General features: G+C 39.9%; 1 protein-coding gene across 1 annotated transcript; it reads right to left on the bottom strand.

Annotated features, from left to right (window-relative positions):
- Positions 1–8,213: 8,213 nt before the first annotated feature.
- On the bottom strand, positions 8,214–12,239 carry lrrc4bb (leucine rich repeat containing 4Bb). Its single transcript, XM_068305804.1, has 2 exons — positions 11,997–12,239; positions 8,214–11,514 (listed from the first exon to the last, which is right to left on the bottom strand). The coding sequence occupies exons 1-2, from the start codon at positions 12,237–12,239 to the stop codon at positions 9,517–9,519; spliced, it is 2,241 nt and encodes a 746-aa protein (XP_068161905.1). The 3' UTR covers positions 8,214–9,516.
- Between the last annotated feature and the right edge of the window lie 5,719 nt (positions 12,240–17,958).

Here is a 17,958-nt window from a genome sequence, read left to right as displayed (position 1 = left end):
TGGGAGATAAGAGGTGGGAGGAGAAGTGATGCATGTGTGCATCTGTGTGTGTGTGCGTGTGTGTGTGTATGTGTGTGTGCGTGCGTGCGTGCGTGTGTGTGTGTGTGTCTGTGTGTGTGTGTGTGTGTGTGTGTGTGAGTTTGTGTGTGTTTGCAAAGCATGGACGGTGATAGTGGGGTGGGGGGGGGGTTTTCGTGTGTTTCAGTCCATATGATGAATGGAGTTGATGAGCATTGTGGGACATCTTAGCCTGATAGAACGAGGGCCAAGATCAGGAATGAACAGTTATGAGTGTATTGTGAGCGAAGGATAGAGAGAGAGAGGGTGAGGGAAGCGAGCTGCTATTTTAGTCTGACCGTTGTCATGGAAACTGCAGCCTCACTACAAATGGAGACATCCAGAAACACATGGATTGTCAAACAAATGGCATGCATAGGGCCCAGAGTGAAGCTACGCCATGTCTGTGCGACACCGTGCAACCTCAGTCAAACACACCCATACTGGCACCCATGCCCCCCAATGGATAACAGGAGGGTGCGCTTCATCGTGCAAAGTGAATATCAATGGGAGGGTGGCTTTTAGAGAGTGAAGGTGGAGGAGGGGCACAAATGCTTGGAGTGAGGGGCTAAATGACAGGCGATGGTGTCCATTCAGGCAGCAAGTCACCGCCACTGGCGCGCCATCTTTTAATCAACAGTCTTTTCCACACTTCCTTTCCTCCTCTTGTCTCTGTCTATCCCTTCATTCTCTGTCTGTCTCCCATCCTCTCGCTCTTCCCCTCTGCCTACCTCACCCCCTGTGCGCTCTGAAGGACGGAGGTATTCCCACATTTCTCCGTTGCTATAGCAACACTGCAGCGAGAACAGGAAAGAGGGGACGCAGGCAGGGAGAGAAAGGGAGGAGGAAGAGGAGGAGGAGAAGGAGAGGATGGAGACGAGGGTAGTGATGGGGTAGCAAAGGAGGGAAGGGGTGTGGAAGTGGCCTAAGATGAGAACACTTTTGAACAGTGCTAATGCTAACGATAGCGGTGTGTTGGTGAATTCCCCTCTCGTCACATCATGTTGGGCACAGACTCACATGTCACTTTAAAATTTGCATAATTGCCAGTGCAATTCTTTTTGCTCTGTGTGCCTTTGATCACTGATATCCTCAACAAACTGGAGCTTCTTCACTAAGTCATTTCAAAATTCCAGTTGCTTCCTGTTACTTACTTGCACAGACTGTACTCCTACCTGGTGCATCTCTGTATAGTTACCCATTTGACGCTGAACTGCTGTGTTCTGTGGATGAATTGGATTATTGGAAAACAAGCAGGATATACTCAGGATCACCTCTCATGGGTGCATTTCATTGCAGAAAGGAGCTATCTAAGTTTCGGCACCTGGGTACTATGTGTAGAAATTTTTGTTGAAAATATTTGATAGTATGAGAAAGTCTGCTACTGCAATGAAACAAACATGGGAATGAGCATAAGTCCAACTCATAACCATGGAAACTAAAAAAAATGGAAACAACATTTCTGAATAGCAAAATGCACCATTTCAGTGTTCTGTTACCGTGTGGGGAATATTGTGGAAAAAATAGCCAATGATTTTTGAGTTATGCTCTGGAAAAAAGACGTAACGAACAGACGGAGAGAAAAAAACACTTCTATCCTCACTTTGTTCATGGAGGGTGATTATGTGAGCATAGTTTCCAATGATTTAATCAGTGCAAACCCATGCAAGTCAAATGATCCACTAGACAAGAAGATGTATCTATCTGGAATACCCACAGAAGCCGTTTCATATCGATGTCATCATCCTATTCATTCAAGACACAACACAATCTCATTATCTCTGCATATATATGATGAGGCCTTAGAACAAAGTAGTGTTGCATCAATTTCTCAACATGTAAAGATTTGTAGTTAGCCGCAAAGCTCATGTGGCCTGCAGAGGAAACGAGCATCCACATCCTCCATTTCCTCAACACTCATATCTATCTGGTGGACATTTATACAAAAAAAAACCTACATAAATTCATATCAGCTCAGGCCGAACTGCACATCCCTTCATACAACATGCCACATGCACGTATGAACTTACAAGCTGTTCGGTATAGTCTGCTGCATGTCAACCGTCTCGCTGTCCTTTCCTTTCAATCAATAACTCATCTCTCGCAGTCGATATTGTTATCCCCCATGGGACAAAAATGTCCTTCTTTAGAACAGAAGGAGAATAAGCAAATAGGGAGGCAGGAGATGTAAGAAACTTTGTTCTGCTTTCATATGACAATATAAATAAAAGTAATAAAAAGATAAGGAAACCCATCTTTTTACCTTTCATCATTACTCAGGGTGGTCCTCGGAATTCAGCTGAGTACTTATACTTTATTACACTTCATTAAATATACTTAATTTAAGATACATAACTTTTTTTCTCGAATTATCAAAGAATTAAATGTGGTTATTTAGCTCCCAGCAAGTATAGTCATATACTTGCTGGGAGCTAGAACCAAAGATCAGCATCACTCTCACATCTTTACAGAATATGAAACTACAGCCATCAGTTGATTCACTTAACTTAGCATTAAAACTGGACGTGGAGGGAAATAATCTACGTCGGAAGTTAGTTAATTAGAATTAGTGCATTCTTATTTGTTTATTCTGTACAAAAATTGAAATATAAAAGCAGTAAGTTGTGATTTTATAAGGGAGGTGTGTGACAGACAGCCATTCCATTTTGGTTCCATATAGGAGAAAAAGCCATAAGTAGTCACTTTTATATTGTATAGAATAAGAGATAAAATTTTTACATTGTGAGTGCCTGTGATTGGATTTTGCTGCTCCTGAACCGATCAGGCTTTACTATTTCATTTTTTTTAAATGCTGCTGTTGCAGATTCATATTGACTATATAAACATGAGGCTTGTTGATCTTATTGATCAATCGTTCCCTAAAATGCTGCACGGTTGCTTTAGCAATCAGTGCCAGAGCTTAATTTGGGATTATAATTGAAGCATCAACAGACTAAGTAAAAGTCACTTCATAATTCACAGAGCCATAAAATGTAAAACCTGCCGCATTAACCAAGCTAAGTAAAACATTACTCCTATCTGCAGTTATGGTGAATCAATATTCCAGTAAGTGTAATAATCTAACAACAACATCAGCACAGTGTCTGAAAAGTGTATTTGTGTGTGGGAGTGCATGCACTGGGGAACAATTTGCTTCGTATCTTCCTCCAGTAATTACAACAGGAAGTGTTTGCTCATAATGTATGCTGGAAGGAAAATATTCATAGGACAGTGATTACTCTCCCAGCATAGGCCTGCAGTATAACAGGGAGCGTTGGTGAGACATTGGAAAAAGTTCTTTCTTTTTTTGTTATTTCTGGTAACGGAGAGACTTGAAGTATGAAGTATCCCGCTGCGCTCTATTTTTACAGTATCTCTCATTTTTAATTGAATCCAACATATTTTTGTGCTGCTGAGTGATTGTAGCAAATTGAAGTCTATGAATTAGTTAATCAGGCTAATTCCACCATAATTTACCGCACTTTCACATTCTCACTCTATTAAAAGTTTAAAATGTCTTAGTGTTACATACACAGTTACATGAATACATACATTTCATTTACTCTACTGGTTAGTTACTGATCTACTAGTTCCTGTTTCCATTAATTAATATACTTGTCACATACACAAACACACACACAGACACACGCACAGTATATCACCAGTATTTCAGCAGCATTTAGTGGAAAAAGAAGCACATTTTCCCACATGATGTCATGTCGCTCAGTTTGAGTGTTTTATCGTCAGAATCTACGAAAACCGTCAGCTGTTTACAAGCGTTCCTGAATGCCAAGACACAAAATGCATGTTCACCAAGTACGTTTGTGTATTCTCCCTCTGGATTATTCATAGAGATCTTTCGGTGTGGAAGAAAGCAATACTCCCCAATCAAAGGATCTGCTGCATGACTCTTAATGAAACAGGAAGAAGAGAGGGAATCTAAATATAGACTGAAACAAAAGCAAAGTATGCTCAGTACAGTGAGAGAAAGCCCTAGTGAGTTCATACATTCACCAACACAGTTCCAAGTAACAGCAGTTAAAAACTGAATCTTTAAACAAAGAGCAGACTTTAAATCAAAAGGATTTCCTTTTATCCATCTTATGCAAAATGAGTCCAACTGGGTCAACGTGATCTTTTTCTCATGCTTTCCATAATTCTTTTGGTTCTCAGTTGGAGCCAAGCCTACACACTCTGGTGTGGTCTATTCTAATATGAGCAATGCCTAAATAGGCCACAGAATTTGCTTTACACCACTGTAAAGATGCTCAAGCTCATTTTAAATACATGTAATGTCTGTGATGAAACAATAGGCTGCCACATTCTCACAGTTCCTTGATCGGTGACATTGCAGCTCCCAGACATCTCTGCCTCACATTAAAGTTTATGTTGTGTTAGCTTCCCCATAGACTCTGCAGTCTGTCTGAGGGCCAGGGGAGCAAGGGAATCCCTCGAGAAACACACAGCTGGGAGGTCATTGAATTTGAAGGAAAAAGACAGCAGAGAAAAAAAGGAGAGAATGAAGCATAGTTCGCAAAGATGCCACCATAAGCATTCGAAGGGAGCACTGCAAAACCAAGTCTTAAATCCACATTTTTACAATTGGGAGATTGTTTTGATAAACACTCTTTCTTCTGTTGGATATTTTTTGCTTCATGCTGTGAGGGTAGAAACATCTTGATGTTTTTGATTTCAGAGTGAGTCTACCCTGTACCATTATATTCATGAACACATCACAGAACACTCTAAGTGTATGTACATTTAAACATTTCTCTTTCATCTTTGGTGCATTTTAATATATTCTTTTCTGCTGCATACACTCAAAGCCCCCCACCCCCCGCCCCTTATTCCCCCATGAGCGGCACCCTTTTCAAATATAGCAAGAAAAAGGAAAATTCCCGTTCTCTGTCAGGATTCATTATACAGAATGTTTGCTCGCTAACTTAAGCTGAGAAACAGCAAAAAGCTGCGAAACACAGATATTAATAATCTACTTGAAAATTGGTCACCTCGGGGCACTTCACCGGAACACTGGGTTTGATATTGTTCTTTGCTTCGAGTTTCAGAAAACATTATGAGGTAATGACAAAGTACGGTGGCTGTCTTTTTCTATTGCTATTTCAGAATAAAGGCTTTTAATATTATGTCCAATAACTCTTTAGGGACTCAGATCTCTACAGGCTGGAGAAAAGACAAGCACAAGTATATTCATGAAAATGGCTTTGCATAGTGCCCCTGAAGACTTTTTAAAAAAAATATCTCTCCACCCAAACATTCATCTAAACATATCATTCAAATTCAATGTAATCGTTCATGGTTGCTTCATTAAGTTAATACATGAATCCCTCGAGGTTGTTATTTTTATAACGTGAGTTGGACAAGTGGAAACTTGCAAGTCTATACAATTTCACCTTACCTTGGGGTTGAAAGTAAATGTAAAAATATCAAATGTGGAGCATGCAAATGAAATGAAGCACATAATACCAAAGAGGAAATCACAATGTGTTCTTTCAATGATTTAAAGAAATAGTAATAAAGTACAAAGTAATTATGTGTCTTATGCATTTGTAACCAGTAAAAATGAATTACTGTAGTTTACCTCATCTGGAGTTGTAAGAAACATGACCCAGTTCCACTGAGTTGCTTTAAATCCTGACTTTCATGGGAGTCTTTAAATTTGCCAAAGGAATTTTTCTCCGTATTGTCACAAATTAAAAGCATATGCTAATAAAAAAAAAACATAAGGTAGGTTAATATGCAACTTTACTAATTTGTCATGATGGACCATTTGCTTTATTGAGGCAGTCACCATGTTGTGGTGATTACAGGATGTAGCTATGTTGTGTTGAATTTGTAATTGTACATCTACAGCAGCCTGTCTTAATCACTGGTCAAATCTTGTGTTGAATAATTCATGAAAAAATTATTCCTAAAAAATTATGAGCCTTCTTTCATTCCTGTTCATCAGTTACTGCATATTCTGCATGAAAACATTTGCTGTAATGTTGAAGGAGCCCACTGTGTGCACCTACACTAACTTGAAAATGTGTTTCCTGTCTCCTTGTTTAAGTATGTAAACCAAAAAAAATCACAAAACAAAAACAAAAAAATTTAAACACACTTCTTTCAGACATTTTTTTTTTCATTTTGTTTTATAAAATTTCACGCAATAACTTATTTGAAACATCATATTGTTAAACTTGTTAACTCATTTCTCATATAGTTAGTTGCGGTGCTCTGTAGGATGAAATCACAACAAAGAATGAGAGTGGTGTCTAATAGCGGAATAATTCCTTACAGCAGGTGCAAAACAGAAAACAGAAAAAGCAAAAAGAAATAATATACCTCTCAGTCATTGAATGACAGTCATTGAAGTGCAAGTACAGCACATGGTAATCTTGCTAATGTTGAAGAAATACCCTTCTGCCAGACTGTGTACCTGAATGAATGTGTGAAAACAGTACATGAAATGACAATACATATATATCCAAACTGATATCACACAGAGATACAACACCTGAAAATAAAAGAGAGAAAAAGAAAACAAAATGAATTTGTTTTTTTAATCATTTTGTATTTTAGTGATCTATTTTTTAGGCATAACACTACTCTTTCGCTCACTTTTTAAACAATTCCAAAAAAGACCCAAGTTACCTTAATTTAATTTTGTCAAACAGAAAAGCTTACCTTATAACAAACAAAAGGTCAGTCCCATTTTCTTGTCTTGCAATTTCATATCTCAGATATGAAAATTCATTTCAATAAGTTTTACCTCTAACAAACCAACAATCTTCTGGGCTGAAGCAATCACGGTAAGCCTCAGATTATATACATATACCAGTACTCAATCTATACCTGAATGAATCAATATAAATCAATGGAATACAGTGAGGCACAACTGCCCAATATGCATATAAATGCACATTCACCTTCCAATGTCAAGCTTGAGATCTTCTTTGAAAGGGGTCATATGTTAATATTTATTTCACAAGTGTGGAGTGAACCTGTTTTTATTGTATGAAATTCTATACAGTGGCATCCACTATACTAAGATGAACAAAGCGCCCTTGCATTTCCACTGCATGTTAATGATACTGATAACTCTGCTTGTTGCATATTATAGATCTCCAGAAGAATGAAAGGAACATTTCTGTGCTGATTAGGTGAGTCACCATCACAATTAAACACCGCTACAGTAGTGTGAATGTAAGACAATTTGTTCCACGGTTAACATGTAGGGATGTACCCTCACACACGGCACAAGGAGGCATCTAGTATGCTCTTTGAAATCCGACTGCAGAGCCACCAAATGTGGCACATCAAGGGAGAGGCCATATGTTGTCTTTTTATCCTTCATTCAGATTCTATTTGTGTCTCTGCGGAGCTGAAGTTGAACTCTGCCCAGTGGGTTGCAACACATTTACATTTTATGGTTTTGAGTGACATTCATGACCTGAAATACTAACACAGTTTTTGAAAAAGGCTGCTAGAGCTACTTGATCATCTTGCATATGGCAACATAAGGATAACCAGATCAATTTAAGACTTACAAGCTTAGCATTGAACATAGTCAAGAACCTTGATGATATGTTGATGATTCTATCTCAGGTACATTTATCTAGAAATAACTGGTTGCAGGTCCAGTTCTTGCTCAATTGCAACAAACATTTTATTTTTTTATTTTTTTTTGTTTTACAGCCTTTTATGAAAAAAGTAGTTTTCTGAATATATTTATTTTTTCAAGCCATTTCTAAACTACCATGAAAGAATAACCATGGATGAAGCTATGAAGGGCTAATTTGAGACAAAAGTTATTTGATGAAGAATAGAAGCAGCATGTTCTGTTATAAACACTCATTTCCCAAAACCAGTGGTGCCTGAGGAACGTCTACAACAGAGTGACTAAAAGACCATCTGAACATGTTAATAGAGCAGCCCGTCATTAGAGGCATGAGTAATGGCTGAGCCACAAACCATACATTCAATCCAGCTTTAACAGAGAGGCCTGCATAATGTCTCACTCTTTCCTTATGTGGTTGCCATATTGACCAGCCACAACCAATTATATGATTGATTTATTTCACACGTAATGATACATGGCTAGACAACTGTACACATTATATCAAACTAACAAAAATAAAGGAATACATTGGTGAAACGCAAGAAGCGTAAATGTCATTTAACATATGAAAGTTACACTGTAAAAATGTGGATCTTACAATTGGCAAACAACCAGACATTATTATTATTAATATACTGTACATTTCCATTCATTCCAATCATCTAATATGGATGTGTAATCCCTTCTTGAACGCTGTTGCAATTTGATGTCTTTATCATCATTATGACAGCAGTTATGGCATGATTACAATGACCATGAGCAAGGAGGTCATATCAAATTCCTGTCTAAAAGCAAATATCTGGCTACTGATCAGAGTCAAATAACACACGGTCAACACTTAATTTAACCATACAGGTCCTTGCATTTGATCACCTCTCTTTTGATGCTGGCATTTAAGTATCAGAATTGTCAATTCAAATATCAAGAAGCTGGCTTTTACAAAATACATAATACACTCTCAGAACACAAAAGTTTGTTATGATTTTTACTGAAGCAACAAAAAAGTCTGTCAAACAGAGATCTGCATTTACTGTTCTACAACCTAATTGGACTTCATGTCACAAAGCCAATTCAAAGATTCACAATGAGTGTTGCAATTGAGCCCTTATGTTTCTGAGAAGTAGCCAAACTTAAAACATGTATCATAACCAACCGTCACTATCACCACCCCTGATTATTCACAAAGAAACAAACTGTACCAGCTTATACACCCCAAAATATCTGTGTCTGCAATGATACATATTTAAATGAAAATATATTTATATAATTTGTGGATTTTTCACAGTAGTTTGTACTGCACTGTACCTTTTTGTCCATCTATTTATGCCTACATAATTGTCACCTTGAGGGAGTCTATTGAGTCACTTGAGAGAGAGAGAGTGTGGCTTGTGTTTTGTGTTGAAGAAGAATGTCTCTTGGGTGTTGTTCTGTGATATTTCAGGTCGTCGGTGTGGTGGGTGCTATTCATGTCTTTCATCTCTGCTGGCCAACACTGATTTGGGGACCGGTTGAAAGGCTAGTTTTCCCTATGAGAACACAGCTTGTAGATACTGCAAAAAACATTTGCTTTGGCACAGATTTACATTGTAGCAATGTCCATTCCTTGATCCCCATGGCCACGATCATTACTACAAACACAAGTGTCCATTGTGGTAATCCTTGGCTCAGTACACTGTCACTGCTAAGTCTATGTGTTTGTGCATTGCCATGTCAGTCTATCCTCTCCTGGTGTAATGTCAATGCACTCTAGTGTCTAATCATTCCACGCATGAACCCAACATCAATCCCCTCTCTGTCTCCGACTCTTACTCACTCTCTCTCTACCCTCTCGTTTTGCTTTAAATCTGAGTCTCTTGGACGTTTTCCTTTGAGTTCCCCTTGAAGAGAAGAGGCTCCATTTGGGGATTCTGGTTTTGGCCCATGAAACCCTTGATCGATCCATGTAAACCCATGGTAGGCATGGGGAGGGACATCGGCAGTGGTGGAGACATAGAATTGGGGTTGGTGTTGGTACCATTGCCTGATGAAGAGAGCAGATTAGATGTAGAGATTGGGACAGAGGTACAGGAGATTGGGATATCATGGCCTTGCTGGTTCTTGCTATTGTGGATCCCTCCTGGTCCCATCCCTTCGCTGCCAATACTAAGACCCATAACATTATTGTTGAAATGATGGGTCTTGTAGTAATGGTTGAGAGTGTCTGTGCGGCCAATATTGGGAAGGTTGACTATTTCTGGATGATGTATTCTTAGGGTTCCTTCCCCAACATTGCCAGAATTCATAGTTGAGCCACCCGAGATGCCACTCCCGGCGCCAGCTCCAATCTCATCTTCTACATTGACAATCTCAATGGCTCTTGCAGGACCATGATGCTTGTGTAGTTGGTGCTGCTTCCGGAGCTTATAGAACACAACCAACATTACAGCTGCCATAAAAGTGATGGCCACAAAGCAACCAATGATGATTTTAGTTGTTTTCATTACATCATCCAGGCCTGGAATGTTAGTCACATCTATTATGGAGACAGTCACTGCATTTTCAGTACCTCTGTTGGCTCGTGGAGACAATGAGGACAGAGAAGAAGCAGACGGTGATATAGTGATGCCAGGCCGGCCCTCTAACACCCCTCTTTGAACGGTGGGATTAGGAATATCTATGAAGGTCTCGTTAATGTACTGTCTTGCTGAGTTCTCCTCATCTCCTCTCACTGTCTCCACTGTTTCCACAGTGACAGTGGTGAAATAGCTGTAGCTGTTGCTGGGGTCAGAAGCAGATACATTGAGCACAGCAGTTGCAGTGGTGTTTCCGGCAGAATTGGTCACCATACAAGTGTACTGTCCAGTGTCCTGCACGGTCACATTTGTGAAATTCAGTGTTCCATCATGGAGCACTGAGATTCTCACTCTGTATGATCCGTGGGTCATAAGAGTGCCATTTGGAGTGAACCAGTTCACAGAGGTCATTGATGTTCCAGTACGACATTTCAGCTCGGCAGCCATGCCTTCAGTGACATTGAGGTCAGTTGGGGGCTCAACTATCACTGGGGCATAGCAGGTAAAGTGGCTCTGGTCAAGTTCGCCAATGTACTTTCCTTTTAGGCCGGGAGGTGCATGGCAGCGAGCACAGCATGTTGTGTTACTGGGAACTGTTTCTTTCAGCCACCAGCTGAGCCAAAGAACATCGCAGTTGCATACCCAAGGGTTGTGGTTGAGATGTACCCTCTCCAGCTGGTGCAAAGGGGTGAAGAGATCATGGGGCAGAGAATGCAGGGAGTTGTGTGAGAGGTTGAGCTCCTCCAAATTTTTGAGGTCATCAAAAGCATTACGTTCAATAACTGACACTCTGGAATGCATTAGCCACAGCTTGCGAAGTGACACTAGTCCTTGAAAAGATCCAGGCCTGACTATCCCCAGCTGGTTTCCTGACAGCTCCAGCTCCTCTAGTCGTACAAGAGGGGTGAGGTTAGGGATATCCTTCAAGCCACACATGCCAAGATTCAAGAAGCGCAAGTTGACAAGACCTTCAAAAGCAGCCTCTGAGATGAAATCCAGCTTTCTAAGTTCCCCAAGATCAAGACGACGTAAAGAGGGAACACGGTGAAAGGCAAATGCCGGTAGAGTCTCGATAGGGTTGTTTCGAAGCCATAGTTCCCTTAGCTTGCTGAGGTACTCAAAGGCTTGTGATGGTACCACCGTGAGACGGTTGTCAAAAAGTTCCAGTGTGTTGAGGTTAGGAAGGCCATTGAAAGCTCCCACTTCAATTTGCCGGATGTGGTTCTTGGAGAGCTGGAGGATTTCCAAATGCCGCAGGTGCTTAAATGTGTCAGACTTGATCATCTGATGTTGAAACACAAAACATGGGGACATGTTGTAACAACATAGGAATTAACTCTGTCATACTACAGTAATCCCTCGCGTATTCGCGCTTCAAGATGTCCGGCTTCAATACATTGTGGATTTTTAGTAGGTAGTCATGTGATATCATACGCGCACGCTATTGGCTGACAGCATCCGGTTGCTTTCCGAGACTCACGGAACGCAGCGCACCTCCGTCTATTAAAGAAATACTTAAAAGCACTGTGAACAGTATATAAGACTGTGGGAAAAGGTAATACAGATAGAAGGTGGTTTAATATCAGTATGGGGAGGGTTCATAAATGTTTAAATTACCGTAAATAATAGAATAGTTTGTCACTATACCACGGAATTTCGTTTCTTTGCGGGTGGTCCTGGAACGCCTTAACTGCGAGTAACAAGGGATTACTGTATACTAATTCAGTCTTAATGCATGGTTTGTTAATAGATGAAGGCATTTTTACCTGAATTGAGTTCTCCTGTAGATTGAGGTATCTTGTGTTCTCCGAAATACTTTCTGGGACTTGCTCTAAACTCTTTCTTGTACAGATGACACGGCTTGCCTGATTGGAGCAGGCACAGAGGGTGGGGCATGGGGGTGCTGCCTCTGTCAGCTGAGGTCCATGATTGTGAAACCACAACAAAAGCTGGACCAACCAGAGGAGGGGGGAAGGGGTACGGGGCCTGGTCACCATGACAAGACGCATGGCAACTGACTCATGACCCACCCCTATACCTATGATTTTAATAAGTCACCTCTAAAAAAGGGAATTCAACTGCTTATCTCAATATTCATATTGTTCGCTGTTATGCTTTATTTCTTTTTCGAGCAGTGACTTTAAGAGAACAATGCTGAAAATTATTTTTTATCAATAGGTTCCTTTTTTACTTTGCTCATGCTTCTTTAACTATCAACTATCTTTATCTTTTCAACATATTATTTTAGGGAACCCTGTAATTTTTGTTCCCAAATTATCAAAAAAAAAATCAAATTTGTGGGAGGAATTGCTTTTGAAAATGTTTCCTCTGTAGAGGCAGATGCTTCTCACTGTAGGAGGGAAGAGAGAAAAGGAGAGAGAGTATGGAAGTCAAGTTAATGCAGTTTAGATATGAGCCCTGCACATACATGTAATCCAAAGACTGAATTTAAATCTAAAAATATTACAATGTCCCAGCGTCAGAGTGTGTTACCAGCTGGATCAGGCTTTATTCTTTAAAGAGATTGTAGAGTAACAGGTAAGTCAGCTGCCATTTTCTTCACTGAACTTAACCTCTTGGTCATTGCCACAAATTTCTAAAGCCTCAAGCTAGACCACAACCACTGCAGCGGACACATTACGGTCATCATCTACTTTATGATGCTGGTATGCTCCTGGTCCCAAACATACTGATTGAAGTCTAGCGTTATACAGTATATTATAAAGAATGCACAATTGTTAAATGCAGACAGCATCCATCTAGAACAAAGGTTAATTTGGAGATTCATACATTCCATTATGAAGCAGCAGCAGCAATTTTGCAATTAAGATATGAATAAATAATTATTGACTCCTGAAATTTTTACTGCAATGCACATGATGTGGATAAGAAGCAACGCACATCGGGAAAAATTTTTTTCCAAACAATAAAGTTAATGAACCAGACAAGATGAGACTGTGAACAAAGATAAAAAGGTGGTGCAACATACTTGGTGGGTTTTGTGATACAGAAATGTGTATTCCTGTCTTTGGTTAAGAGAGTGACGTGTTTCTTTAAAAAGAAAAGGCTAAAATCATCAGCAGACAGGAAAGGCTGGTCTCTGACCAAATAGAAAGTGTTCCTTGTTTTCTCAGCCATTATGCTCATCAGAAAACAGTCACATGGCTTTGATTTTAGTTGGAATCAAATAGTACATTATTTAATGTCATGTATATAACCACTATTTATTTATATCAATAATTCAATATTTAACATCAGATAATCCTTAGATATTTTCCAAATATGTTTACTCTATAAAATGCACTGAAAGGTTCCATGGCAGGTCTTAGCATCTCCTCTCCTATGCAGCGACGATGCATACGCTCCTAGAAACACAGTTGCTGTGGCAACCTGCTCACTCACCATCTTGTGTTTTTACTGTCCAGTGCCCTATTCCACATCAGTGTGTTTAGGTGGGTTTGATGAACATTTGATATTCAAAACCAATTAGCAACACTTTAATTGACTCACATTTGACTTAATGCTTTTGGTTTATTCTTCTTCACGGCATTTGGTTTTGCAGCAGTTTCTTTAGATACCTTTGTGGAAAGACTGCTAAGTGCACGTTTTGCACAATAACATAACATATATGTTGGCATGGAAACCTGAGGACGCACAGCTGAACGTTAGTTTTCAATGTCTGAGGATGATATGATTAGATATCAGCCTTTCTTAAACATATAATGCTGAGAACTCTTAAAGCGGCTATTAAGAAAGCTCATAAGGGGGTTTATGCTAAAAATAGATTTTTCAGATGCTCTGCACATCTTTCCCTCTCGAACACACCACACACACACACACACACACACACACACACACACACACACACACACACACACACACACACACACACACACACACACACACACACACACACACACACACACACACACACACACACATCCATATATCTAAAATCACTAAAACTGTAATTGCCATAGATAAATAAAACTCCTCTGTCTCTGATATGTGAATGAAGGATTATGACCAGAAATCCGAAGGTTAAATTTTACTCTATGGTGGTTCATTGCAGCAATCTTGATTATTTTGTCCTCCAGCAGGTAATCATAAACCTTTCAATAATATAAATGAAGTTAAAAAAAAAAGTTCCAATCCAAAACAAGTTGGATTTTTGATTGAAAATTATTCAAGGAAACATCAAAACAAAACATTATTAATATACAGATGGTAAAATGATAAATCTCAAAACGGGGTATTTTTTCCATACACTGAGACTTTGCTATAACTGCTTATAAATGCTATTCATCCTTTTGAGCTTGAAAATATTAGTCAGTCATTTTAGAGGTTGTCTTGAAGGTTGTTGTTTTTAAAAAAAATAAAAAAGTATATAGAAGAACTGAGCAACTGTAATTGGCTAAAATAGTTCCTGAAATTGGTCATACATATATGAAATCGCTGTTTTTAATCTCTTAAATCTTTTGGCAGCTGTCAATGATAAGTTAACAGTTACCAGAATTTGCATCTGTTAACTGGATGCCTGTTGAGGTCTCCTTTCTTTAAGTTCTCTGCCAAATGAAAGCATAAGAACAGTATATAATGGTGCTGGTCTTTTCCCTCAGATTATTACATCAATGCTCATCTGAGAGCAACTTCCTTCACCACCAGTCTTCAATCCTCACTACTGTTCAAAATGTGTCTTCTTCAGATTCATATCACGGTTTAAACATTGCTTAAATTTTGTTTTTATCCAGCAAATTCTACTCACAGGTATTTCACCGTCTTGATCTTTCTCATGTCAGGAGCAGATTGCAAACGTGTTGAAATTGATTATTCGATCAGGCCTGAGAAAGCGCTCAGTTGTGAAAAGACAAATTAGCTGCAAGATGCTGACCAATTGCTGGAAAACCAAATCACATCATCGTAAACGCCTGATTGTATCAATGCCCTGCTCTCCACAAACAGAGTCGTTAAGGTTTATGAAAAGGCAAAAACGGTGGTGTTGCTTCCAATAAGCAGTCTGGGTTGTGGGATGTTTCCAGTAAGCCTCAACCAGGCCCAATTAGACCTCATGTATTGAGTCTAGATGAACACAAAGCGACACAGGTGTAGCATGGCCAACATCATTTGCTGTAACTATGACAACACTAGATTGATTCAGGACGTGGGAAACATGGTAGGATGGGACGCATTTCACTAGTATAGCATCAAGCAGCGCTTTTAAGTGGATAAAAATGAAGATTTGTTTCAAATATTTCCCAATTTTCTAAACAGATGTCAAATATCCTTTATTATTTCTCACAAATCAACTCATGACAAACACACCTGACTGTTTTCCCTGCAACCTCCAGCCTGCAACCTCTCCTCATTACATAGCCTCCAGCATAATATCTCCTACAATTCAACAGAATGGCCTTATTCATCTATGCAGCTGCGCTCACTACGGCGCACCTTCTCTGGAACGCAATTGAAATTCTGAATAGGCCTAATTCTGCACATGCTGCATTACAAAATGGCTTGCATCCATTCTCTCTTCAGGGTAATGACAACACGACTGTACCCAAAGATAGTCCACAGACCTAGTAACGTGAGGTTTTGTGAGACGCATACACTTAAATGAGGAACCAAGTTATTTTAATATATTTGTAAAGAGCATCGACGCTTTTTTTTTTTTTTTTTTTAAAAACTTGCATCGATGCTGGCTGTGACCTACCGTTCGCTCATATCTATTATTTGCTTCAATTGCAGTGCATTTGTGCATCCTTTGCGCGTTTTCTTATTCCATCCACGTCAATCTAAGAAGTAGGCAGTAAATGCAATAATGTCAGCCTCTACCTGTACGACCGACATACACATACCTTGGATGTTTCAATGGCTGCGGCGTTAGGTCGACGTTTTCTCTCCCCCTCGTTCCTTCTTCCGATCGTCAGTTTTCCCAACCTCGTTTTTATGTCTCCTTTTCTCTTCCTCTAAATTGATTCGCTTGTTTCCACAGCTGTGTGCTGGCTCTTGTTCTTGAAGGCTATTCCGCAGCGCCAACGCAACGCGGGGGGCTACAGCGATGGCAGGCGAAAGATGAACAATCCACGCACACATGGAAAACCAGAGATTAGATTAAGGGGGTGGAAAAAAAAAAGATATAATATCATTACGTTAAGGTAAAGGATCTGGGGCGAGCGTATCCATGCGCCTTATCATCCTTGGAGAGGAACGCAGGCAGCAAAACGCGACGGCGCCCGGTGGGCAGAGCATTTTGCGTCTAGTATGAGCGTCTCTTTACGCAGATTCCGTATATTACAACCTGAATCTCACTAAAACAGTATCAATGCAATATATGATGGGTCAAACCATACGTGCGCATTTTGGATGATTTAACACTTTAAACCACATTGTTGATTATTCCCAGAGTCGTTACTGTTTTTAGTTTGTGATTTAATGATAAGGCACTTCTATATAATTAGTAGTCTTATCTATTAATGTGACTCAGCAGCACTGATTGAGCAGGAGAATAAAATAAAGAGTCAGTCTGCTTCTGGTAATTCTGTGAATTTTCAAATCTATTCAGCTTTAATCACCATTTAATAGACACCTGTTTACTGACGAAAACCCAAACGCCTGCATAAAGAAACTTTTCTGGTCCACTGAGACTTGAAGTGTTTTGCCGGCCTGCTAATATTATAATAAATGTCCAGTGCTAGCACATGCATTTACTACTGGCAAGCTAAGATTAAATCTAGAAAACTAATGAGGTCTTGTTTCTGCAGGCTTTGCATGTAGGTATTTTTTACCCCCTTCCTCCTCTTCCTCAGTAGTGGATTTAAAGCTACATATAAGAAGCCACCACTGTTATTTACTATCAGCATCCAGGCTTGGACAGCAAAATTCTCTGCAGCCTCGTGAAGTTTGTGATGTTTTGGATCATGAACTCTGGAAATGTGCACATCAAGTGATTTGTAAGCAGATTCCAAGGTTTACCATGGCCACTTCATTGGTGATTAGGAAATTGAAAAGAATACCAGCAAGTTATAGCCAATAAAGGTTTAAGCCAGTAAAGACACCAGCATCCCCCTCTAAGTGGCCTTTCTGTATTGATCTCTGTCATGTGTTGGTCCACATGTGTCAAGTGCTTCAGCTCCCATTGTCCTTCTGCACACCACAGCAGGTTGGGAGCACTTCTTCTGGATAAAACTAGTGGGAAATAAGGGAAGCAGCTGCTTCCACAGCCAAATGTTTTTAGGGAAAAATAAATATCAAAGCATCTTTGCTCTGTCTCAGCTCACACTAAAGGTCAAAGGACAGAAAAGGCCAGTTATGCTTCAGAAAGACCCCCAAGATATATACTCCCCTCTCCATCTCTCTCCTTCCTTCTGTCCCTCACCCCCTCCCTCTGGTTTTCTCCTCCTCTCTGTATGCCGTAGTGAGCATTGTTCATGACCACTAGCTTTTGCTGAAAGCTGCACAGCAATGAGGTCTCTGTGCCTTTTGCCTCTCTCTTGCTCTCCCCTCCCCCTCTTCTGCCTCTCCCCCTTGCTCCCTGATTCTCTCCCACCCATCTACCTCTCCCTCTCTTTCTCCCTCTATCTCACTCCCTCTATTAGATTTCCAGTCACACAGTGGTGCAGAGGATATTCCTCCTTTCCTTCTTCCTCCCTCTTCCCTCATTCCCTATCGCTCACGCTGAAATCTTAGCCCACATCTAGTTTCTCGCCAGACTCTGGCTGCCTTTCAGCT

The sequence above is a fragment of the Antennarius striatus genome, chromosome 21 (assembly GCF_040054535.1).
Source record: "Antennarius striatus isolate MH-2024 chromosome 21, ASM4005453v1, whole genome shotgun sequence".
NCBI classification, from domain to species: Eukaryota; Metazoa; Chordata; class Actinopteri; order Lophiiformes; family Antennariidae; genus Antennarius; species Antennarius striatus.
The sequence above is the reverse complement of the archived record's forward strand: the minus strand, read 5'-3'. Positions and strand labels throughout refer to the sequence as shown.

What these genes read in the sequence shown, in the direction of transcription:
- lrrc4bb (XM_068305804.1), bottom strand. Translation starts at nt 12,239, where the DNA reads ATGCGTCTTGTCATGGTGACCAGGCCCCGTACCCCTTCCCCCCTCCTC. An exon ending in TACAGGAGAACTCAATTCAG is followed by an intron (nt 11,515 to 11,996) that starts GTAAAAATGCCT and finishes TTTCAACATCAG; the next exon opens with ATGATCAAGTCTGACACATT.